At 41.8% G+C, this 25812-nt stretch overlaps 2 protein-coding genes across 2 annotated transcripts; both read right to left on the bottom strand.

The window, feature by feature from the left end:
* Nucleotides 1-3493: 3493 nt before the first annotated feature.
* Nucleotides 3494-8989, bottom strand: LOC310778287 (galactose-specific lectin nattectin-like). The gene is made up of 7 exons (XM_083638670.1): nucleotides 8904-8989; nucleotides 7240-7290; nucleotides 6854-6875; nucleotides 6300-6403; nucleotides 5040-5174; nucleotides 3976-4084; nucleotides 3494-3740 (listed from the first exon to the last, which is right to left on the bottom strand). Exons 2-7 carry the CDS (start codon nucleotides 7288-7290, stop codon nucleotides 3676-3678), a joined length of 486 nt encoding a protein of 161 aa, XP_083494796.1. The 5' UTR covers nucleotides 8904-8989; the 3' UTR covers nucleotides 3494-3675.
* Nucleotides 8990-19880: 10891 nt separating this feature from the next.
* LOC310779073 (galactose-specific lectin nattectin-like) lies at nucleotides 19881-25611 on the bottom strand. Its single transcript, XM_083639570.1, has 7 exons — nucleotides 25527-25611; nucleotides 23829-23879; nucleotides 23479-23500; nucleotides 23071-23174; nucleotides 21867-22001; nucleotides 20363-20471; nucleotides 19881-20127 (listed from the first exon to the last, which is right to left on the bottom strand). Exons 2-7 carry the CDS (start codon nucleotides 23877-23879, stop codon nucleotides 20063-20065), a joined length of 486 nt encoding a protein of 161 aa, XP_083495696.1. The 5' UTR covers nucleotides 25527-25611; the 3' UTR covers nucleotides 19881-20062.
* Between the last annotated feature and the right edge of the window lie 201 nt (nucleotides 25612-25812).

Below are 25812 nucleotides of genomic sequence, written 5' to 3'. Positions count from 1 at the left end.
TTCCCAAGTTTGAAGCAGATCGGACGGATGGTTCTCGAGATAATCTTTTGTGTGCGTTGCCAGTAGGTGGTGGTATGCCGAATTTGCATGAAATTGGCACTGCATTCTGTCAGGTCCCTCTAAGCACACTCCCCAAGTTTGAAGAGGATCCGACCAATGGTTCTCAAGACATGGGAAGGACACAAGTCAAGTCAAGTCAAGTTTATTTGTATAGCCCTAATTCACAAGCATGTCCCAGAGGGCTTCACATAAAATATGTCTAGCTAATTCTAGCTGACACAACAGTAGCAAATTACAGAATAATGATAACACATTGAACAATTGATAGAGAAATATAGAAAATATAGAAATATAGGATAGAGCGGAGGAGAGAGAAGGAGAAGGGAGGGAGAGCAGGGAGAATGTGAGAGAGTGATGAGGTGGGGAGGGAATGGGAAATGTTGGGGAGTATAGGAGGTGGGGAAGGAGCAGGGGAAGGGGGAAAGAGGAGAGAGCAGGAGAGGGGAGGGCGGAGAGCAGGGGGATGTGGGGGAGGAGAGAGCAGGGAGAGGGAGGAGGTGGGGAGAGAATGGGAAATGTGGGGGAGGAGAGAACAGAGAAGAAGACGTGGGGAAAGGAGCAGGGGAAGGGGGAAAGAAAGAGAATGGGTGCCATGCTTTAAAATAGAATGGATGCCATGCTTTAGAATAGTGGGGGGGGGGGGGGGGTTCGGGAACGGGAGGAGGTGGGGGGGGGAGAACAGGGGGAGTATGAGAGACTATATGGAGAGAACAGGGAAAGGAGGGCTAGCTGACACAACAGTAACAAATTACAGTAGTAATAATAACGCATCGAACAATCATATGATAGAGAAATATAGACACACATTTTACAAACGGACATATCATGTCGATTTCTTTGCGACCAAACTATGCTTAACTTAATTTGCTGCAAGCCTTTAGTAGTGAATCCCTTTGCCAAATAAACACATATTCACATATAGAGCTTATGGGTGCCACGCTTTAGGGTAGAATGAGTGCCATGCTTTAGAATAGTGGCGGGAATAGTGGGAGGGGATAGAATGGGTGCCATGCTTTGGAGTAGAATGGGTGCCATGCTTTAGAATAGAGGGGGAATACTGGGGGAGGAGAGGACAGGAAGGGGAGGAGGTGGGGAGGGTGCAGGGGAGGGAGAGCAGGGGGAATGTGAGAGAGGAGAGAGCAGGAAGTGGCAGGGAATGGGGAAAGTTGGGGAGGAGAGGAGGAGGGGAAGGAGCAGGGGAGGGGAGAAAGAGGAGAGAGCGGGAGAAGGGAGGGGGAGAGCGGGGGGATGTGGGGGAGGAGAGAGCATGGAAAGGGAGGAGGTGGGGAGGGAATGGGAAATGTGGGAGAGGAGAAAACAGGAAGGGGGAGGTGGGGAAGGAGCAGGGGAAGGGGGAAAGAGAAAGAGAGGGGGGGGGGGGGAGATCAGACAATCTGACTACTCTAGACATTAACCAGAACTAACTATGACACAGGGAATCTAGCTAATCTACAGCCTAGTCTGGCCTGTCCTATTCTGCTCTAGTCTGATTTTAGCCTGAACACTATAACAGGTCTACAGCCTATAGTTAGGCTGTAGCTAATCTATCGCCTAACCTAAGCTATTCTAACCTACCGGCAGCCCTCGACCAGTGATGGAGAGCACCGATGCCCCCCACCCCGACCCTCGCCCCCACACACATAAGGCATGGGAGAGAAGGCTAGGCCAGGACACAGTGGCACCCCCTCACCCCCAGTGCACGCAAGAAAACCTTTCCACCACATGGATTGCCTCAGTGACTTGTTGGCTGAGGAGGAACCTTGTGAGGCCGATGTACTGTAGGGGTCCAGACACACACACACACAGAACCGGAATTATAAGGGGTTAAAGTGTAGATAAACTTGCACACCCTGTATACATGCTGCAAGTTTCTGTATTATAACTTTTGTGTTTTTTACTATGTTGTATTGTTGAAATTGTCTTACTGCCTTATGTTTAATACCCTTCCGAGTGGTGTAAGGTGTCCAACGTTCAAAGCCGTTGTTGTTTGAAACAGGAATAAAAACCCTCAAAAGGACATTTTCGAGTGCTGGCTCCTGCTCTACTGCTGTAAGGTGTCCAACACCTCGAAGACAAAGGTGATCATTGACTTCAGAAGAAGAATGGAAAGCCTCCACCCTCCCCGGCCCTCTTGATGAATGGAGAAGCAGTGGAGAGCATGAGCATGGACAACTTAGGAGTCCATCTGTCAAAACAGCTGACATGGTCCTCCAACACTTCACTTCTGGTTAAAAAGGCCCACCAAGACTCTATTCCTCAGGAAGCTGAAAAAGGCCCGGCTACCACAGAAACTGCTGCTGAATTTCTAGCGAGCACCATTGAGAGCATCCTGACCAACTGGTCCACCGTGTGGTATGCCAGTTGCACAGCCGCCGAGCGTAAAGATCTGCTCCGCGTGGTGAAAGCAGCCCAGCGCATCGTTGGAATGGATTATGTTAGGAATGATAAGGAGGGTTATCGTCCTTCTTCTCCTTTTTTCCTTGTTTCCTTTCCTAAACACTTGTGACTGGTTTTCATTGAGAAATGAGGTGTGGTTAAGCTGTGTGTCCATGTGATGTCATTGAGGTGCGCACGCAGGCACTGAAGCAGATTTATGAATGAACACTGCCCAGGTGTGGGCGCGCGGCAGATTTGAATGAATGCTCGAGACGCGACACCACGCCAGAGGACCGACACACTCACACACGTCTCTTTGGACCGATACACTTATTTATTGAGAACCAGCTTTTTGTTTTACATTGTGGATCCTTCCTAAAACAACTTAAACTGAACTGAAACGACAAAGACGGAGCTCGCCGCTCTGGAGAGCCAAGACGGTGCTGGCGAGGCCTTGTCGGAGGTCCGCTAACATAGTCAGCTACATAACATCAATCTACTACGGTAAGCTGACCCACCTCTAGTGACTTTCTCGTTTGGAAACCAGTCCTGTTTTGTCTATTTCTGTCTCCTCTTTTCTCCTCTTTCAGACACTCCAGGTTAGGACTAGCTTCGATAGCTAAATGCTACAAACACCTTTTGTCCCCTAGACTGCTAGTCCGTAACAATAGTTGACACTAATTGCTTACAAAATAGTTATTTTTCTAAGGATAGCATTGATTCGATACCACCACAACTGAATACAATCTAATAAATAAAATGTACAGAGTCTGACTGTGCAGAATTAACTTTCTTTCTGAGCCACATAATATAATTTGGATAGAGAGCTTGTGAAACTGTGATCGTCAAGTGTCTCATTGTGATTGCTACAGCAGAATAAAATGTAGCTAATATAACCATTCAATTTTCTGCCCCACGATACAAATTGTCACATTTCTGTGACTTGCATTGTACTTCCTGGTGTGATCTAACCTCATACAATTTGATTTAATATAGATTTTGTGCAATAAACATAACACTTTCAGACAACAAAAATGTGTGATTTCGGACAAGACAATATTGCTTAATCTTTTATTGATTATTAATGGTTGATTGATAAGAACAATCGAAAGATGTGAAAAAATAATGTCAATTGTCAATAGAGCTTAAAGCACTGATGCCATCGAAGCCTGACTTCATCATGGTGGAAATGACATCATCATGGTGCAAGTGACATTGTTATGGCAGGTCGGGGTGTCATCAGATGTCCTTGGCACACACAAAAGACAGTTTGCCGCTACATTTAAAGTCATTCCAAAGGTTATCTGTAGTCAGAAAAAAACACAGAAGGAAAACAAAATATTAAGCACTCCAGAGGCATCCACCATAAGTATTCCAAGACTTTCTTGACTCTTTGTTAAAAAATAAAAAATAAAATAAAATGGTATAAAAGGAAAAGATGATCTTTCAATCTTTAGCATTGTTGAGAAGTGATATGTGGGTCTGCTCATTGCTTCCCAATAGAAAACACAGTAAATCAAGAAATAATCTTTTTTGTACCTAGGAAGTTCATCTCCAGACAATTTTCGACATTAAGGTTGTTCGGCTCTCCCTTATTCCAGTGTGTAGAGTCAAACACGGAGCCGTCACTCCACTGCCACTGTCCCTCCTGAAGGAAGAAGCTTACACATTACTGATTTGTCTGTTTCATTTTTTTTTCACTCTTGCCTCCAATGGTTTGACAGTTAACAAATTTAAATACTGAATTTGAATAATGTAAAAGAACAATTTTAATAAATACATTTATTGAATTGGACAACATTGAGGTATATGAATAATGGCTCCATTCATTCGCCTTTTATTAGACTAGGAACGATTCCTAGGGTGGAGACTGGAGATAATGTGCCATGGCTGCAGTTATGGAAATTGTCTGCCCTGCGGGCTCCCAAAATCGTGACAGACAGACAGACACTGCAACTGTGCGCCATTGGCTCATACTACATCACAGTTGCTCGAGTGACATCACTGATGACATCACAACTGCCTGAGTGACATCACAGTTGGGCAATCACAGTTGCTCGAGTGACATCACTGATGACATGACAATTGCTCAAGTGACATCACTGATGCTGACGTCACTGATGACATCACTGATGACATGACAATAGCTCAAGTGACATCACTGATGACATCACAATCGTGACTGACAGACACCGCTACCCACATAGCCAATTTTAACTAAGAAGATAACATTGCTATGTCAGAGGGCAGACCCGCAGTGTCAGACTTTGAAAAGCCCTGGTCTAAATAATGTATAATCCTGATAATAGTCTCAGTTGTGCAAATAACAAATTATAATACATACTATAAGAAAGCACATGTCAAACAATAAGACTATTTTTTTTAGTGTCCATGTCCATTTTGTCCAGTTTTTATATTGTTACATTTTCTCATTGATTGACTGTTTGTTGATATATATGACTGATTTAGGTCCTTAGGAGGTGATGTAAATAGGGTATAGATATAAATATAGACGCTCTCTCAATGTAACAGGTCTTTCCTTGGTGCTCACTCTGATAGCCCATGGCTTTAGATTAGATCGTGTGTATCAGTAAATGTCTCACCTGTGTTGTATCATAGCCCCCAATCCAGGTTCTTTTATTGGAGCCAGCCACTGTGTTAATCATCCCTCTGATGAGGTTGTGCTCGGCTAAACTGTGGACTGAGGCCAGATTCCCACCTTGGGCAATGCAGGTGAGCTAATGGGAGAGAAGCAAAGATATAAAGAAAAAGATGGAGGTAGGGAGATCAAATGAGAGAGAGCGGGAGTGAGGAGGAGGAGACAGACAGACATGCAGAGAGACAGAGGGGGGTGAACAAAGAATAGAGAGACAAACACAAAGAAAAGGGGATCGAGACCAGCATGACACAAGACAACATGATCGTAAGTTGTACATTATCAGACATAGTGTAGGGGAGAATGGGGTAAGATGAGCCAATTTTTACTTGTTCTCAAGGCAAGGAAAAATGATACAGAAGTAGTTTACAAAGCCTTGAAATAGACTTCTGCTTCTTTTCTGAAGTATCCTGTTAGGAACAAGCTGTATTAGAGCATTGTCAGCATGATAGGAACGTCCAGACTCACCAATAGGGAACACACTCAATCCAAGCTGTGTGAGCTGTGTGAATGATGAATTATCTACTGTCTCCAAATGGTTTCAACTCAACAAATTAACACTTAATGTAAACAAATGCAACTTCGTGATCTTTTGCAACAGAAATAAGTCCTACCCCAAAGAGTCCGCGAAAATATTTATCACTGGATCTGAAATTCTACAAGTCAATTCTACTAAATTCCTGTGAGTTATTGTGCATGACAGACTCAATTGGTCTAACCACATTAACCTTGTGTGCAAAAGGTCTACGAAGATGATTAAGAAAAGTCACCCCCTTTTCTAATAATCTAATAGCTGGTGAATAAACTTAGTCCTGAACTGCTGAGCGGGCTATCACAAGCCAGCAGTATCAGTATAAACTTAGACCTGACTTAATTTAATAATATGGCATCAGTCGACCCAGTAGCTTAGATAGAAAATATAATAGCTGGTGAATAAACTTAGTCCTGAACTGCTGAGCGGGCTATCACAAGCCAGCAGTATCAGTCTAAACTTAGACCTAGACTACCTAGACCTGAATTAGCAGTATAGTATTAGTCATCCTAGTATGGACAGAATGGATAGAATATCTATAATATCCGCTGAATAAACCTAGTCCTGAACTGCTGAGCGGGCTGTCTCAAGCCAGCAGTATCAGTATAAATCTAGACTTGACTTTGTAATATAGTATCAATTGTCCCAGCAGTATCGACAGGAAATTATTAGTACCTCTGCCTCAAGCCAAGTCTTTGAAGTGTGCTGGAAGCTGTAACAGCGAGTGCCATTAAGCTGGGCCCAGCCAGAAGGACAGCAAGGAGAAGGACAGCAAGGTTCTGTTTTCCAATGTTCGAGAGAAGATCAAGATTAGAATATTGGATAACAAGTACTTGAGATGCACATACAATTATGGGAAATGTTCATTTGTAGTGTTGGTAAAAACGTGTTCAAATTATTGTGATATATATATATGTATATATATATATATATATATATATCTACCGAGGTTTACCGGTAGATCACAATCTAACTATTGGGCACCACTGTTCTCAGTATATCAATTGTACATTGGCAGATTCCAGTATTCCCAGCATCTTGGCTAAACTGTTGACAACTTCACAAAACGGATATTCATGATTTTAGTCAGAGGACAAAGCACCAGCACTGATGAGAAGCGGAAACTGAATGGAGGTATGACAATATTGTCCCCAAAACAGTCCTGCTAATGACTAATGACTGACCATCTGAGAAAAATAAATACAACTAAAACAATCTAAGGTACAAACCTGCCACGGCCATTTTGCTGTCCTGTGAACACAAAGAACACATTCTCAGCAGCTAAATCAACTTGAAATCAATCAATTTGCTCTTCTAGAATAAGACACACAAGACACACACACACACACACACACACACACACACACACACACACACACACACACACACACACACACACACACACACACACACACACACACACACACACACACACACACACACACACACACACACACACACAGTGGTGGCCCAAAAAAAGAGAATAGGCTCTCATATTTTGTTGTCATGTCATGTTAGGAATATAAAAATGTGACATTTGGTCAGGCAGGTTTTCAATGGGGGCAAATATAAAAAATGAAATTTAGAAAATAATATTTCTGTAGATTTCGCTTACCAATATGACCAGTCCGCATAGGATCATCACAAAATGAAAACCTGATGCCATCTGTTCAAAGATATATTAGACAAGGTAAATTATATTGAGCATGGGCTTATTTAGAACAACTTACAATGAGTTCATGCAACTGTGAATGAGTTAAAGGAAACTTTCACTCTTGTAGGAATTCAACTTTCAGGTGGTGGTTTCTGTTTTCAGTGCATTCGCAATAACTGTTCACAAAAACATTTCCATCCTGCATTAGTTATTTTTTTAGCATTTCACTGCATGATTTCACTATGGTCACAGGAATATGAGACAGATACTGTGCTTCTGACCTTTGTAGCCTACTCCTTCAACTGAATTTTGTTTTGGTTGTTTGTAATAAAAATAATAAAAGTGCTGAACACCAATAAGATTAAAACAATGACATAAAATAAATAAATAAAAAAGAACATACGGCACTAAACAACAAAAGCCCTCACGGAGACACAGATGGAGAATAAAACAATTAGGAAAAAGTGAATTTAAAAACAGATGTTTTTCAACTGTGATTTAAAAGCAGTGACAGAATCGTGCCTTGTAATCCGCTCACTACACCGAGTTGCTGAAAGGATGACTTGTCCAATGAACGGGTAACGATTAGCCAATCAGTGTCAATAAACAGCACAATGGGCGGGACTAACACCGTTGTCAAGATGTTGTGCTGAGGAGCTAATAATGGCGGCCACCATAGACGAGATAGACGTTGCTATCTAGGCTGTTTTAAATCCATTATTTAAAAGTACCAATTTGAAATCCAAACAGCACTCTGCTTTGAAGGCATTTATTCAAAGGAGAGATGGTTTTTGCATTCTCCCAACTAGATTCACTAACATTAGATGCAGGCAGATACGGTGGTCTCTAGTGATTGGTTAGGGAAATGGAATTCCCCTGGGGGATTCCCCTAATAGAAATCGATTAGAGTGGAGGTGATGTCAGACTAGAAGTGTAACAAGTTGACAATTCAGTCTGTTATCAGGCTAATATTCTTAGGCAAGCCGTTCGATAAATCCGGGAACCCTCACTGTCAAATCTGCCTACTTTGGTCTGGATTCCAGACTTTAGAACTGACAAGAGAGCTTTTTACCTGTGGGTCTCATAGAGTGTTGTTGCACAAGCGCTGTTTAATTCTGAGATATATAGCCTACTGTACTACGTTTGATATATACGTTTGATATATAGCCTACTGTACTACGTTTGATATATACATTTGATATATAGCCTACTGTACTACATTTGATATATAGCTACGTTTGATATATAGCCTACTGTACTATGTTTGGGCCAAGCCATAATAGGTAGATAAACAATGGTCATTTCCATACACACATTGTCGAACATTACTCATTACACTAACCTCTTCTTTCTCTCTCTCTCTTTCTTTCTTTCTTTCTTTCTTTCTTTCTTTCTTTCTTTCAGACATTTAACATGTAGTCAAAGCTTTAGTGAGTCCTAGCAACCAGACAGAGAAACCAGCATCATTGGGTTTTACAGGGAGAGATTAGATTTAGATCAGATGATTAGATTTTGATGGAACCTCCCATGAAGTGAACACAGACTATAGGCTACAATCAACCAATAGAACAACAATCTTTACCTAAAAACAGATGCCAGGTGAGAAGTGTCCTTTCAAATCTTACCTTTGTTCTGATGTCAGTTGATCTAATGAGGTTAGTAGACGAACAGCAGAAGGTAGCAGAGTGTCCTGGAAAGGGACAAACTGGCTTTATATAGGCCTACTGTACCTTCTCTAGGTGCTTGGGGTCAAGAACTGGCAATCTACCAACTTGCAATCAAGACAGTGCCAACAGAAATACTAGAAATAATTAAAATAATCCATCTATTGGCAGAGGGCATTGATGAATGTTTATAAGACAGTTGGTACAGCCTTGGGTAAACACAGTTACAACAAATGATGTATAATTGCATACAAGGATGTACCACTCATTCTGAGGGATGCTACCCTGTGGCGTGACCAGTGCTTCATGAAGGAGGTCCTAGAACTCAGAGGGCGCTGTTCTGGCGGGTCAGGGCAGGGCAGAGTAAAACCCACAGAATACATAGAAACATCCACAGTGCCTGGAGCATATTGGACAACACCTAGGTGCTTAGCTTTTAAAACCAAACAAAACTGTCATCACAGACAAGGCAGAGTCTATTTGCATTCATTAATCAGAGGATTCACAATAATAGAAATCAGCATTGGGAAGCATGTAGAAACAGTGGTTTAAGATACTGTGATAGTGAATTATGACTGATGATTATATACAGTAGGTGTGATGGAAGAAAGTAATGTAAAGGAGAGGAGGAATGATACATGCAAGAAGAGAAACTTTTTCGATTCGAGAATCTAGTTGATGCGGTCTTTCTCTCCCTCAAAAAAGTGTTTGATAGTGTCAACCAATCTAAATGAACTAAATTAAAATCTTCTTCTCAAGCAAAAAATCAAGTCAATAAAGTCACCATTGGTCAGACTAAATCTGAACGCTGTGACAGTAAAATGGGCACAAGGATCGGTCCAAACAGCTGCAGTCTGCTTAACGTTATCCTCGTCGTGAAGGAAATATATATATGTGAATACATGTACATACAATAATAGGAGGAAAAAACACTCAATAGTGTAGCCCAACACCACCGTCGGCGTCAGGCTGGTGGGCCGTAGAGAGGCGCCTCTATATGTCTTAAACTCGGTGTAAACATAGCAAACAAAGGACCACGACTACTTAAAGTTAAAAAGAGAACGAGAGAGACCATTCAAATGCACCACACACAAAAAAAGTACAGTTATAAGAAAGGATGAATGTCCATCTCCTCATTGAGGCCCCTGGGCGCCAGGGTATCCAGAGTGTAGATCCAAAAGAGTTCACGTCTTAGAAGAAGTACATCGGACATTGCTTCTGCAATCGTCAATGTTTCTCCAATTGTCCCTTACAAATCAATCAATCAATCAATCAATCAATCAATCAATCAATCAATCAATCAATCAATCAATCAATCAATCAATCAATCAATCAATCAATCAATCAACCAATCCACTTTAGAGATGTATGAACTTTGGCTGACAAGGAAAGAGCTAGAATATAAGAGACGGAGAGAAGAAAGACAGAAGAAAGTTCAACTGCAAGACAGTCCGCCTCCACCTTGGAGCCCTCCGACTAAAACAAAACCATTTCGGAAACATAATTTATAATGTCTGTGTTTGCTGTTACATTTTAAGTTGTACGTTTTGTAGCTGTTTGTCAGGACCCAACACTGGTTTTAAGAAAGGGTAAAGGATCATGTAGCCTATAGCGAGTCGGTCATTATTGGGAAATAAACCCCCGAAATGCTGCTAACACACCTGCCAGGTAGAAACAACAACATACTGGATTTCTCTGAGATGTTAACACAAAGAGAGAGAGTGTTTGGAGGCTGTACCTCGCCATGTGTTAACAGACTGCTAGCTGACCACGGTCATACTACAGATTTTGATAGTGACAAAGGAGGTGCTGGATCCAATCAATAGGTGCCGGTCCTAATCTAGGAGTTCCCGGATCCTGTTCCGGCAGCATCCAGCAGAAATTAAGCCCTAGGTGTGACTGCTAAGCTTCAGCAAGATTGCTTTCAGTGTGATGATGACCAGGATGTTCCTTAAAGGCACTATGTGTAGGATTCTGCACTATTAAATATCACCAAACCATTACCCCATCTCATACAGCACCGACGCCCTCTCTCATAAGCAAGAGGAGCGTCACATCATGGAGTCATACGCCATACTCAAACCGTCTATTCTGATTCAATAAAGTTTGTTAAAATTATATTAAGAGTCTCTCATGATTGAAATATGTGTTGATGGATTACAGTCTGTCATTTCTGTGTTTACAACTAACCCACGCCCCCTCCCTGTGTTGTGCTTTGAAGCTTTTCTTTCTGCAAGGAGCCCGAATGGGCGTGATCTGTTTACATAGAAATCCCTCCCTGGAGAGGCCGACCTAGTTAAAAATATTTAAAAAATTAAAATCCCTAATCAAAACAAAAAACAAACAAAGATGACAGCGCTTCAAAACAGAAATGGAAATCATGACTTGCAGCGAGTCAATCATCACTGCTTCTAATCCTATCAGCCCAGCCCACAGCCAAAAACAGAATTTTGTTGACCAAGATGGCGGACCCTAATGCGGGCGCTTCCAGGGACTTATTTATGTCGATGCCAGGGGCACTCATCCACCTTAGAAACTGCATAATTTAGCCAAATCGCCGCCGAAAAGAAAGATCTCAGACCAGAGTCAACCTTGCCGGTCTGGCTTTCACTAGATGGAGAGCCCTACGAGCAGCTATAGGGCCTGCAAAGTGACTCGGAGCTGGCGTTAGTTCTCCTCATGTGTAAGTAACTAACGTTATAGCTTTTGCATGTCCCATTTCAGTAACGTCAGGCATGATAGCGAAATGTACAAGTTGTTATCGATATTGTGAATTTGTTCTGGGAATGTTGTAATCACTAGTTGGCTAACTGTTGCTTTTCACGGCTATTCAAATGACTTTACACTGCTAGTGTGGCCTGTTGCTGGATTTGATTAGGTTGTCGTTCGTGTATAACTTATACACAGACATTCTGGTGACAAGTTGACATGCCTGACATAACGTTACTTCCCATTACAAATTTCGCATGCATTTTCTGTTATAATTATGTCCAGTTGCTGTCACTATGACGCAGAACGGTATAGTAATGTAAAAACTTAGAAAGGCCATGGAGAAAAGCTAGCTTCGCTAATCTTAGCAGTTTGTTTTTCTATTCAACGTTACATTAGAAAATAGCTGTAACACCTTCCAAACAAATCATGGTTTGGAAAAAGTATCTAATTCATGACAATGTGGAGGAACCCTGCCTTGATATATAGCAGCTACAAAATAGATGATTCAAATGAATACTAAACACATTTCCATTTGTCTGATTTCCAAGGTGCCAGTCATCCAGAGGATAGGAGAGCTGACGATAGTCAAGAAAGAAAACAAGTACACCCACAATTATGATATTTGAGATGGAGAAATGGTGCTTTTATAGCAAACCTGTATAATAAATGTTCCATTATCTTTGATGCTTTCATATGTTTGCTGTCTGCAATCTTCTGTACACCAATAAAGTTGATATGACTTCATCCATGTCTCTTTGGCCACTATTCTCCCTTCTAACAGTTGATTGGCGTACTTTATAGCTGAGTGTGTATAGCTACAGTAGCCTACCAGTATTTGTGTTTCTGTGTATATATACCCTACATTATATAATAGACAGTGTGATGTTTCACAGTACATTTCACAACTTCGTTTATCAGAAAATACTTTATTTGCAAAACTAAAATATGGGCTACACCAGAATGACGTAACCAGTTCCATCCAGCTATGCAGTTCTTCAGGATGTCGACAAGATCTGCTATCGTCCTACAGCCGACCTTCCTCTGACTTCTGCTTCTGTCCTGGGTGACCCTGCCTCCTCTTTGTGCATGGGTCCCACTGGTGCTAGCTTGGGCTTCAGACATGCACCTTGGTCTAGGTTTGCCTGCCTATAAAAAACAGCAGTGATTCAAGCATTTGAAATTAGTTTGAACAACTGTAACAATGAGAAAATACTAGCGTTGCACTATGAATACATTTTGGCCATGTCTTGGTATTAGCAGACGAACAAAAACACATAGGGCTCTATCGTTGCATCGGCCTATAAACTGCGCTCATCGCCCAGTGCAGCGCAGATTGTTGGGCCTGGACCAGCCCACTCGATATTTTGGTGTCGCCGCTACAGGCGGCCTTAAGCATTATAACCACGCCTTTTAAGTGTAGAATTATGCACAATCTGGTCATTGGAGAAGTGCAGTAAACAAATCACAAGCTTCCCTTTTAAGCTCCAATTCCACTGAGCGATCCAGTCCGGTCAGAAAAGCTCCCCCCCTCCCTTTCATCCCCGTCTGTCTGTCTCCATATATAGGCTATTATTCCATATTATTATGCTTCTCAAACCAATCTAACTGCAGTTTAAATACTGCAAGCATGTAAATACGCTACACTATAGCAAGATCAAAGTGAAAAGAATGTTCTAAACGCATTGGCTAGAAAAATATAGCCTATCCCTATGTCATGATGAGATTAGATTGGTGAAAGTTTGTCCAGAATTATATCGTTTTCTCTCCCCTGCTGCACAGGTAGGATGATGCACATAAATATAGCCTACATTATGTAAAGTCATTGCATAAATGTGTTTTTATTGTAAAAGAAAATGTGAAGTAAGTCGTCCTCATCTCCTAAATTACGTTAAATCTGTGAGGGATATATATACGACCAGGATGACATATATGTTTCACATAGGGTTGTGTTTTGATTTTGAGATTTTATTTTGTCCAATATTGAAATGTTCTACAATTGCATGTTGTGTTAACATTACACATTATTTATATCTACCTTTCTATCTATTTAGGCTCATTTGGTTGCTATTTATTATTGAAATGTATTAGCCCAATGCATGCTGGGAGATTTCACATGTGTGGCTTTGTGCCTGTCTGCTGTCTCATGCGCGAGGGAGTGAGAGAGAGAGAGGGGGGACAGAGAGTGAGATGGCAGAGGAGAGTCCGCGCAATTACGCACAATAATAGAACCCGCGAACTTTTTTTCCATCAGTCATCAACCGGCGCACTGAATAGGCCTGGTTTTGAAAAGCGCTAAGCGCTAAATTAATACCAGGGCGGAAGATAACGTTAGGCCGGTATTTAAGGCCGAAACGCCCATTCTGGCCTATTCTGGCACTGCGCCACGCCTCTTTGGCGTAAAGCGCATTTCGGGGCCTAAAACCATGTTGCTATCTTCCCGAGGCAGGCGCAAGGCATGTTTTTTTGCGTTTAACGCCAGTTTTTGGGCCTAAGGCCTGTACCAAGATAGGGCCCATAGGCTACAAGCTACTCACTGTGACAGTTTTGGTTAGCTAGCGATGTCCCCAACATTGAATTGAAATCATCCTAATTTAGCCATGTCAAACAAGTTTTAGACAACGTTTTGGCTAACCTTACTTAGCAATAGCAGGAGGGCTAGCAGGCTATTCAAAAGGTTATGTTACATGGATTTTGATCGGTTAGCAGATGATACAAATAACAGTATAGCCTTACCAAGCGGACTATTGGGACTAACCTAAAGTTTTATGACTATCATGTGAAATTTGTCATTACTCAAGCCAAAGACATAGCCGAGATGCATTCGTGCTTGTTTTATGTACTTACGTCTGCAGTAGGCATTATCCACAAAATAGTTGTTTATTTCTCCGTTGCTTGGGAGGGGATGTGATGAGAGGGAGGCAGGAGGAGCAGGAAGTGCTCCGCGCTGGTGGGTGGGTTAAGACATAGTGCCTTTAAGCCCATGGCACACCAATCAAACGTTCTACAGCAAACACGGACAAACAGTGTGGCCTGCAGAAACCCTCTTCTTCACATGGTGAAAATTTGACATTTGGATTTTTTATTTATTCCCATAAATTATAAACTCTCCCCTATATCTAACTCTTTGAAGGACTGAGATACTGTAGCTCTCTCAGATCCAAAGTTATGTCAAAAAGTAAAACACGAGGAAAAATTGCTTTAAACATTCCACAACCTTCTATTATCTACAGTGGCAATGCACCAAAACCTATGGCATTAAATACTTTTTGTTTTATCAAAATAATTATTCACCATGATGTAGCCTAGTACGGAGATGAAAGTAACCAAATCACCCAAAATCTCAAAATACCTGCCAAACTTATTTTCCACCTTCTTGGCTCATTACCAATAATGTGTAGCAGCGACATGTGAAGGTGTCAACATTCTTGTTGGCAGTTGGAGAATGTTTGATTGGTGTGTGGCATGGGCTCAAGAAGTTCAACAATGTAGTATAGCAAATAAGCACACAGAGGGATTTATTTAGGCCTATATGGTACTCATTTGTCTACCTCCTGTAACTCACTCCTCAAGTTTGAAGATAAAGATTAAAAAACAAATTGTGTTACTAGTAGGTGGCCGATTTACTCAAAATTCGGCACTGCACTCTGTCGGGTTCCCAAGTTTGAAGCAGATCGGACGGATGGTTCTCGAGATAATCTTTTGTGTGTGCTGCCAGCAGGTGGTGGTATGCCGAATTTGCATGAAATTGGCATTGCATTCTGTCAGGTCCCTCTAAGCACACTCCCCAAGTTTGAAGAGGATCCGACCAATGGTTCTCAAGACATGGGAAGGACACAAGTCAAGTCAAGTCAAGTTTATTTGTATAGCCCTAATTCACAAGCATGTCCCAGAGGGCTTCACAGAAAATATGTCTAGCTAATTCTAGCTGACACAACAGTAGCAAATTACAGAATAATGATAACACATTGAACAATTGATAGAGAAATATAGAAAATATAGAAATATAGGATAGAGCGGAGGAGAGAGCAGGAGAAGGGAGGGAGAGCAGGGAGAATGTGAGAGAGTGATGAGGTGGGGAGGGAATGGGAAATGTTGGGGAGTATAGGAGGTGGGGAAGGAGCAGGGGAAGGGGGAAAGAGGAGAGAGCAGGAGAGGGGAGGGCGGAGGGAGAGCAGGGGGATGTGGGGGAGGAGAGAGCAGGGAGAGGGAGGAGGTGGGGAGAGAATGGGAAATGTGGGGGAGGAGAGAATGGAGAAGAAGACGTGGGGAAAGGAGCAGGGGAAGGGGGAAAGAAAGAGAATGGGTGCCATGCTTTAAAATAGAATGGATGCCATGCTTTAGAATAGTGGGGGGGGGGGGGTTCGGGAACGGGAGGAGGTGGGGGGGGGGGAGAACAGGGGGAGTATGAGAGACTATATGGAGAGAACAGGGAAAGGAGGGATAGCTGACACAACAGTAACAAATTACAGTAGTAATAATAACGCATCGATAGAGAAATATAGACACACATTTTACAAACGGACATATCATGTCGATTTCTTTGCGACCAAACTATGCTTAACTTAATTTGCTGCAAGCCTTTAGTAGTGAATCCCTTTGCCAAATAAACACATATTCACATATAGAGCTTATGGGTGCCACGCTTTAGGGTAGAATGAGTGCCATGCTTTAGAATAGTGGCGGGAATAGTGGGAGGGGATATAATGGGTGCCATGCTTTGGAGTAGAATGGGTGCCATGCTTTAGAATAGAGGGGGAATACTGGGGGAGGAGAGGACAGGAAGGGGAGGAGGTGGGGAGGGTGCAGGGGAGGGAGAGCAGGGGGAATGTGAGAGAGGAGAGAGCAGGAAGTGGCAGGGAATGGGGAAAGTTGGGGAGGAGAGGAGGAGGGGAAGGAGCAGGGGAGGGGAGAAAGAGGAGAGAGCGGGAGAAGGGAGGGGAGAGCGGGGGGATGTGGGGGAGGAGAGAGCATGGAAAGGGAGGAGGTGGGGAGGGAATGGGAAATGTGGGAGAGGAGAGAACAGGAAGGGGGAGGTGGGGAAGGAGCAGGGGAAGGGGGAAAGAGAAAGAGAGAGGGGGGGGGGGATCAGACAATCTGACTACTCTAGACATTAACCAGAACTAACTATGACACAGGGAATCTAGCTAATCTACAGCCTAGTCTGGCCTGTCCTATTCTGGTCTAGTCTGATCTTAGCCTGAACACTATAACAGGTCTACAGCCTATAGAATGGGTGCCATGCTTTAGAATAGAGGGGGAATACTGGGGGAGGAGAGGACAGGAAGGGGAGGAGGTGGGGAGGGTGCAGGGGAGGGAGAGCAGGGGGAATGTGAGAGAGGAGAGAGCAGGAAGTGGCAGGGAATGGGGAAAGTTGGGGAGGAGAGGAGGAGGGGAAGGAGCAGGGGAGGGGAGAAAGAGGAGAGAGCGGGAGAAGGGAGGGGGAGAGCGGGGGGATGTGGGGGAGGAGAGAGCATGGAAAGGGAGGAGGTGGGGAGGGAATGGGAAATGTGGGAGAGGAGAGAACAGGAAGGGGGAGGTGGGGAAGGAGCAGGGGAAGGGGGAAAGAGAAAGAGAGAGGGGGGGGGGGGGGATCAGACAATCTGACTACTCTAGACATTAACCAGAACTAACTATGACACAGGGAATCTAGCTAATCTACAGCCTAGTCTGGCCTGTCCTATTCTGCTCAAGTCTGATCTTAGCCTGAACACTATAACAGGTCTACAGCCTATAGTTAGGCTGTAGCTAATCTATCGCCTAACCTAAGCTATTCTAACCTACCGGCAGCCCTCGACCAGTGATGGAGAGCACCGATGCCCCCCACCCCGACCCTCGCCCCCACACACATAAGGCATGGGAGACAAGGCTAGGCCAGGACACAGTGGCACCCCCTCACCCCCAGTGCACGCAAGAAAACCTTTCCACCACATGGATTGCCTCAGTGACTTGTTGGCTGAGGAGGAACCTTGTGAGGCCGATGTACTGTAGGGGTCCAGACACACACACACACAGAACCGGAATTATAAGGGGTTAAAGTGTAGATAAACTTGCACACCCTGTATACATGCTGCAAAAAAAAGCCGTTGTTGTTTGAAACAGGAATAAAAACCCTCAAAAGGACATTTTCGAAAAATGTATTAGTTAAGTCTACTTTGAGGATCTGGAAGCAATTCCGACGCCATTTCGGTCTGCAGACCTTTTAATTTTTAGCTCCAATAACGGCTAACCCGATCTTTCATCCTTCTCTGGTGGATAAGGCCTTCTCCTTGTGGTCCAACTCAGGAATTAAGACTTTTAGTGATTTATACATTGACAATACCTTCGCATCCCTTCAGCAGCTCTCTGAGAAGTTTCCTCTACCGAGACATTCTTTTTTTAGATATTTACAGATCCGCAGTTTTGTTCGTAATTTAAGCCCTCATTTTCCCAACCTCCCGGAGCCCTCACCTATTGACTCTTTCTTAACTCCATTTTCTTTTGTAAAGGGCTTGATTTCTTGTCTGTATCAACATATTCATTCATTGCGCCCAGCCTTACTACATAATATAAAGACCCAGTGGGAGGAGGATCTGGGTGAGGAGATTTCCGAGGAACTGTGGGAGGACATTCTGCATCGGGTTCACTCCTCATCTATTTGTGCTAGATTCAGTCTGACCCAATGCAAAATCCTTCACCGTGTTCACTTCACTAAGGTCAGACTTTCTAGGATTTATGTTGACCCTACATGTGACCGATGTCGCCGGGCTCCTGCTACATATATTCACATGTTTTGGACTTGCCCTTCCCTGTACAGTTATTGGCTGGACATTTTTAAATCAATTTCAGACTGTACTGGGACCCAATTTGAACCAACAGCTACTACAGCATTGTTTGGGGTTCTGCCTCACACTCTGCCGCTTCCAAAATATAAAGCAAACTTTGTTGCTTTTGTAACTTTATTAGCTAGACGTCTGATTTTGCTTAGGTGGAAGTCAACTGCACCCCCCTCTCATCCCGCATGGATCAGGGACATTCTTTATTTTGTTAAAGTTGAAAAAATCAGGTGCTCTGTAAATGGCTCACTTGCCAAATTTGATCAAACCTGGGGCCCCTTTTTTACACACGTTAAAAAGTTGGAGTTTACTGCCATTCCAGAGTAACAGTCTTTCATGCACAGATGGTGGGTTTGGAATGTATCATTCTGTATCATGTAAATTTAGTATAGGTTTTTTTCTTTTTCTTTTCTTCTTGGTGACCAATATGTACGTTTTGTGTTGTTTGTTTGTGTTGGTGTTTTTTTTTATGTTTCTGTCATTGGATTGTGCAAGATCTTGTTCTTCTGCATACTATATTTGACACAATATCAAAGCGTGACAAATTACCTTTTGAACACATGTATGTTGTTGAAAAACTAATAAACAAATCTGAGAAAAAAAAAAAAGGACATTTTCGAGTGCTGGCTCCTGCTCTACTGCTGTAAGGTGTCCAACACCTCGAAGACAAAGGTGATCATTGACTTCAGAAGAAGAATGGAAAGCCTCCACCCTCCCCGGCCCTCTTGATGAATGGAGAAGCAGTGGAGAGCATGAGCATGGACAACTTAGGAGTCCATCTGTCAAAACAGCTGACATGGTCCTCCAACACCTCACTTCTGGTTAAAAAGGCCCACCAAGACTCTATTTCCTCAGGAAGCTGAAAAAGGCCCGGCTACCACAGAAACTGCTGCTGAATTTCTAGCGAGCACCATTGAGAGCATCCTGACCAACTGCTCCACCGTGTGGTATGCCAGTTGCACAGCCACCGAGCGTAAACATCTGCTCCGCGTGGTGAAAGCAGCCCAGCGCATCGTTGGAATGGATTAGTTGACACTAATTGCTTACAAAATAGTTATTTTTCTAAGGATAGCATTGATTCGATACCACCACAACTGAATGCAATCTAATAAATAAAATGTACAGAGTCTGACTGTGCAGAATTAACTTTCTTTCTGAGCCACATATATAATATAATTTGGATAGAGAGCTTGTGAAACTGTGATCGTCAAGTGTCTCATTGTGATTGCTACAGCAGAATAAAATGTAGCTAATATAACCATTCAATTTTCTGCCCCACGATACAAATTGTCACATTTCTGTGACTTGCATTGTACTTCCTGGTGTGATCTAACCTCATACAATTTGATTTAATATAGATTTTGTGCAATAAACATTTTCAGACAACAAAAATGTGTGATTTCGGACAAGACAATATTGCTTAATCTTTTATTGATTATTAATGGTTGATTGATAAGAACAATCGAAAGATGTGAAAAAATAATGTCAATTGTCAATAGAGCTTCCAGCACTGATGCCATCGAAGCCTGACATCAAAATGGTGGAAATGACATCATCATGGTGCAAGTGACATTGTTATGGCAGGTCGGGGTGTCATCAGATGTCCTTGGCACACACAAAAGACAGTTTGCCGCTACATTTAAAGTCATTCCAAAGGTTATCTGTAGTCAGAAAAAAACACAGGAAGAAAACAAAATATTAAGCACTCCAGAGGCATCCACCATAAGTATTCCAAGACTTTCTTGACTCTTAGTTAAAAAATAAAAAATAAAATAAAATGGTATGAAAGGAAAAGATGATCTTTCAATCTTTAGCATTGTTGAGAAGTGATATGTGGGTCTGCTCATTGCTTCCCAATAGAAATCATAGTAAATCAAGAAATAATCTTTTTTGTACCTAGGAAGTTCATCTCCAGACAATTTTCCACATTAAGGTTATTCGGCTCTCCCTTATTCCAGTGTGTAGAGTCAAACGCGGAGCCGTCACTCCACTGCCACTGTCCCTCCTGAAGGAAGAAGCTTACACATTACTGATTTGTCTGTTTCATTTTTTTTTCTCACTCTTGCCTCCAACACCCAAATGGTTTGACAGTTACCAAATTTAAATACTGAATTTGAATAATGTAAAAGAACAATTTTAATCTTTAATAAATACATTTATTGAATTGGACAACATTGAGGGATATGAATAATGGCTCCATTCATTCGCCTTTTATTAGACTAGGAACGATTCCTAGGGTGGAGACTGGAGATAATGTGCCATGGCTGCAGTTATGGAAATTGTCTTCCCTGCGGGCTCCCAAAATCGTGACAGACAGACAGACACTGCAACTGTGCGCCATTGGCTCATACTACATCACAGTTGCTCGAGTGACATCACTGATGCTGACGTCACTGATGACATCACTGATGACATGACAATAGCTCAAGTGACATCACTGATGACATCACAATCGTGACTGACAGACACCGCTACCCACGTAGCCAATTTTAACTAAGAAGATAACATTTGGATCCATGGATCTTCATCAGGTGAAAATAGTTTAAACTGTTCCCAACCCATATACACAAAGGCCTACTGCATATGTGCAGTGCAAGTGTCAGCAATTAGGTTATATATAGGTTATATATAAGGAATACATTTAATTCAATAGGTTAATATCAAACCTATATTCTCATCAGTGTCTAAATCAGAGGTTTGGGGGGGGGGTTTCCAAACAGTTTCAGGGGAGGCTCACTGAATGGAAGTGGAAAAAATATGCAATTAGTTATCAAAAGGAGAGGAGATCACATAGAATAGCCTAAATGTGTGTGTGACTCACACACTCAGATACAAATAAATGTCTTCAGACAGACCTGTTTATGTATTTGAGGTAGTCTGAAGTCAAACAGCAATATGAGGCTATCTTGGCTAAATTATTGTGTGTCTACTCTATGGGATCAAATAACAAAATCATGATCCCATAGGCATCTAGGAATTGAATGAAACTATGCAAGTGAACTAGGGGGGGCAGGTGTGGGGTGGGGGGGGGCTTTGTCAGAGGGCAGACCCGCAGTGCCAGACTTTGAAAAGCCCTGGTCTAAATAATGTATAATCCTGATAATAGTCTCAGTTGTGCAAATAACAAATTATAATACATACTATAAGAAAGCACATGTCAAACAATAAGACTATTTTTTTTAGTGTCCATGTCCATTTTGTCCAGTTTTCATATTGTTACATTTTCTCATTGATTGACTGTTTGTTGATATATATGACTGATTTAGGTCCTTAGGAGGTGATGTAAATAGGGTATAGATATAAATATAGACGCTCTCTCAATGTAACAGGTCTTTCCTTGGTGCTCACTCTGATAGCCCATGGCTTTAGATTAGATCCTGTGTATCAGTAAATGTCTCACCTGTGTTGTATCATAGCCCCCAATCCAGGTTCTTTTATTGGAGCCAGCCACTGTGTTAATCATCCCTCTGATGAGGTTGTGCTCGGCTAAACTGTGGACTGAGGCCAGATTCCCACCTTGGGCAATGCAGGTGAGCTAATGGGAGAGAAGCAAAGATATAAAGAAAAAGATGGAGGTAGGGAGATCAAATGAGAGAGAGCGGGAGTGAGGAGGAGGAGACAGACAGACATGCAGAGAGACAGAGGGGGGTGAACAAAGAATAGAGAGACAAACACAAAGAAAATGGGATCGAGACCAGCATGACACAAGGCAACATGATCTAAGTTGTAGGAAAAAACATACAGAAGTAGTTTACAAAGCCTTGAAATAGACTTCTGCTTCTTTTCTGAAGTATCCTGTTAGGAACAAGCTGTATTAGAGCATTGTCAGCATGATAGGAATGTCCAGACTCACCAATAGGGAGCAACACTCAATCCAAGCTGTGTGAGCTGTGTGAATGATGAATTATCTACTGTCTCCAAATGGTTTCAACTCAACAAATTAACACTTAATGTAAACAAATGCAACTTCGTGATCTTTTGCAACAGAAATAAGTCCTACCCCAAAGAGTCCGCGAAAATATTCATCACTGGATCTGAAATTCTACAAGTCAATTCTACTAAATTCCTGGGAGTTATTGTGGATGACAGACTCAATTGGTCTATCCACATTAACCTTGTGTGCAAAAGGTCTACGAAGATGCTGGGCATTATAAGAAAAGTCACCCCCTTTTCTAATAATCTAATAGCTGGTGAATAAACTTAGTCCTGAACTGCTGAGCAGGCTATCACAAGCCAGCAGTATCAGTATAAACTTAGACCTGACTTAATTTAATAATATGGCATCAGTCGACCCAGTAGCTTAGATAGAAAATCTAATAGCTGGTGGTGAATAAACTTAGTCCTGAACTGCTGAGCGGGCTATCACAAGCCAGCAGTATCAGTCTAAACTTAGACCTAGACTACCTAGACCTGAATTAGCAGTATAGTATTAGTCATCCTAGTATGGACAGAATGGATAGAATATCTATAATATCCGCTGAATAAACCTAGTCCTGAACTGCTGAGCGGGCTGTCTCAAGCCAGCAGTATCAGTATAAATCTAGACTTGACTTTGTAATATAGCATCAATTGTCCCAGCAGTATCGACAGGAAATTATTAGTACCTCTGCCTCAAGCCAAGTCTTTGAAGTGTGCTGGAAGCTGTAACAGCGAGTGCCATTAAGCTGGGCCCAGCCAGAAGGACAGCAAGGAGAAGGACAGCAAGGTTCTGTTTTCCAATGTTCGAGAGAAGATCAAGATTAGCATCTTGGATAACAAGTACTTGAGATGCACATACAATTATGTGAAATGTTCATTTGTAGTGTTGGTAAAAACCTGTTCAATTTGAAAAACCTGTTCAAATTATTGTGATATATATATATATATATATATATATCTACCGAGGTTTACCGGTAGATCACAATCTAACTATTGGGCACCACTGTTCTCAGTATATCAATTGTACATTGGCAGATTCCAGTACTGACCATCTGAGAAAAATAAATACAACTAAAACAATCTAAGGTACAAACCTGCCACGGCCATTTTGCTGTCCTGTGAACACAAAGAACACATTCTCAGCAGCTAAATCAACTTGAAATCAATCAATTTGCTCTTCTAGAATAAGACACACAAGACACACACACACACACACACACACACACACACACACACACACACACACACACACACACACACACACACACACACACACACACACACACACACAGTGGTGGCCCAAAAAAAGAGAATAGGCTCTCATATTTTGTTGTCATGTCATGTTAGGAATATAAAAATGTGACATTTGGTCAGGCAGGTTTTCAATGGGGGCAAATATAAAAAATTAAATTTAGAAAATAATATTTCTGTAGATTTCGCTTACCAATATGACCAGTCCGCATAGGATCATCACAAAATGAAAACCTGATGCCATCTGTGCAAAGATATATTAGACAAGGTAAATATACTGAGCATGGGCTTATTTAGAACAACTTACAATGAGTCCATGCAACTGTGAATGAGTTAAAGGAAACTTTCACTCTTGTAGGAATTCAACTTTGAGGTGGTGGTTTCTGTTTTCAGTGCATTCGCAATAACTGTTCACAAAAACATTTCCATCCTGCATTAGTTCATTTTTAGCATTTCACTGCATGATTTCACTATGGTCACAGGAATATGATACAGATACTGTGCTTCTGACCTTTGTAGCCTACTCCTTCAACTGCATTTTGTTTTGGTTGTTTGTAATAAAAATAATAAAAGTGCTGAACACCAATAAGATTAAAAAAATGACATAAAATAAATAAATAAAAAAGAACATACGGCACTAAACAACAAAAGCCCTCACGGAGACACAGATGGAGAATAAAACAATTAGGAAAAAGTGAATTTAAAAACAGATGTTTTTCAACTGTGATTTAAAAGCAGTGACAGAATCGTGCCTTGTAATCCGCTCACTACACCAAGTTGCTGAAAGGATGACTTGTCCAATGAACGGGTAACGATTAGCCAATCAGTGTCAATAAACAGCACAATGGGCGGGACTAACACCGTTGTCAAGATGTTGTGCTGAGGAGCTAATAATGGCGGCCACCATAGACGAGATAGACGTTGCTATCTAGGCTGTTTTAAATCCAAAGTACCAATTTGAAATCCAAACAGAACTCTGCTTTGAAGGCATTTATTCAAAGGAGAGATGTTTTTGCATTCTCCCAACTAGATTCACTAACATTAGATGCAGGCAGATACGGTGGTCTCTAGTGATTGGTTAGGGAAATGGAATTCCCCTGGGGGATTCCCCTAATAGAAATCGATTAGAGTGGAGGTGATGTCAGACTAGAAGTGTAACGAGTTGACAATTCAGTCTGTTATCAGGCTAATATTCTTAGGCAAGCCGTTCGATAAATCCGGGAACCCTCACTGTCAAATCTGCCTACTTTGGTCTGGATTCCAGTCTTTAGAACTGACAAGAGAGCTTTTTACCTGTGGGTCTCATAGAGTGTTGTTGCACAAGGGCTGTTTAATTCTGAGATATATAGCCTACTGTACTACGTTTGATATATACGTTTGATATATAGCCTACTGTACTACGTTTGATATATACGTTTGATATATAGCCTACTGTACTACATTTGATATATACAGTACGTTTGATATATAGCCTACTGTACTATGTTTGGGCCAAGCCATAATAGGTAGATAAACAATGGTCATTTCCATACTATAACACATTGTCGAACATTACTCATTACCTCTTCTTTCTCTCTCTTTCTTTCTTTCTTTCTTTCTTTCTTTCTTTCTTTCTTTCTTTCTTTCTTTCTTTCTTTCTTTCTTTCTTTCTTTCTTTCTTTCTTTCAGACATTTAACATGTAGTCAAAGCTTTAGTGAATCCTAGCAACCAGACAGAGCAACCAGCATCATTGGGTTTTACAGGGAGAGATTAGATTTAGATCAGATGATTAGTAGATTTTGATGGACTTCCCATGAAGTGAACACAGACTATAGGCTACAATCAACCAATAGAACAACAATCTTTACATAAAAACAGATGCCAGGTGAGAAGTGTCCTTTCAAATCTTACCTTTGTTCTGATGTCAGTTGATCTAATGAGGTTAGTAGACGAACAGCAGAAGGTAGCAGAGTGTCATGGAAAGGGACAAACTGGCTTTATATAGGCCTACTGTACCTTCTCTAGGTGCTTGGGGTCAAGAACTGGCAATCTACCAACTTGCAATCAAGACAGTGCCAACAGAAATACTAGAAATAATTAAAATAATCCATCTATTGGCACAGGGCATTGATGAATGATTATAAGACAGTTGGTACAGCCTTGGGTAAACACAGTTACAACAAATGATTTATAATTG

Source organism: Poromitra crassiceps, assembly GCF_964638095.1.
Source record: "Poromitra crassiceps genome assembly, chromosome: 6".
NCBI lineage: Eukaryota > Metazoa > Chordata > Actinopteri > Beryciformes > Melamphaidae > Poromitra > Poromitra crassiceps.
This window is presented reverse-complemented; position numbering and strand designations above follow the sequence as displayed.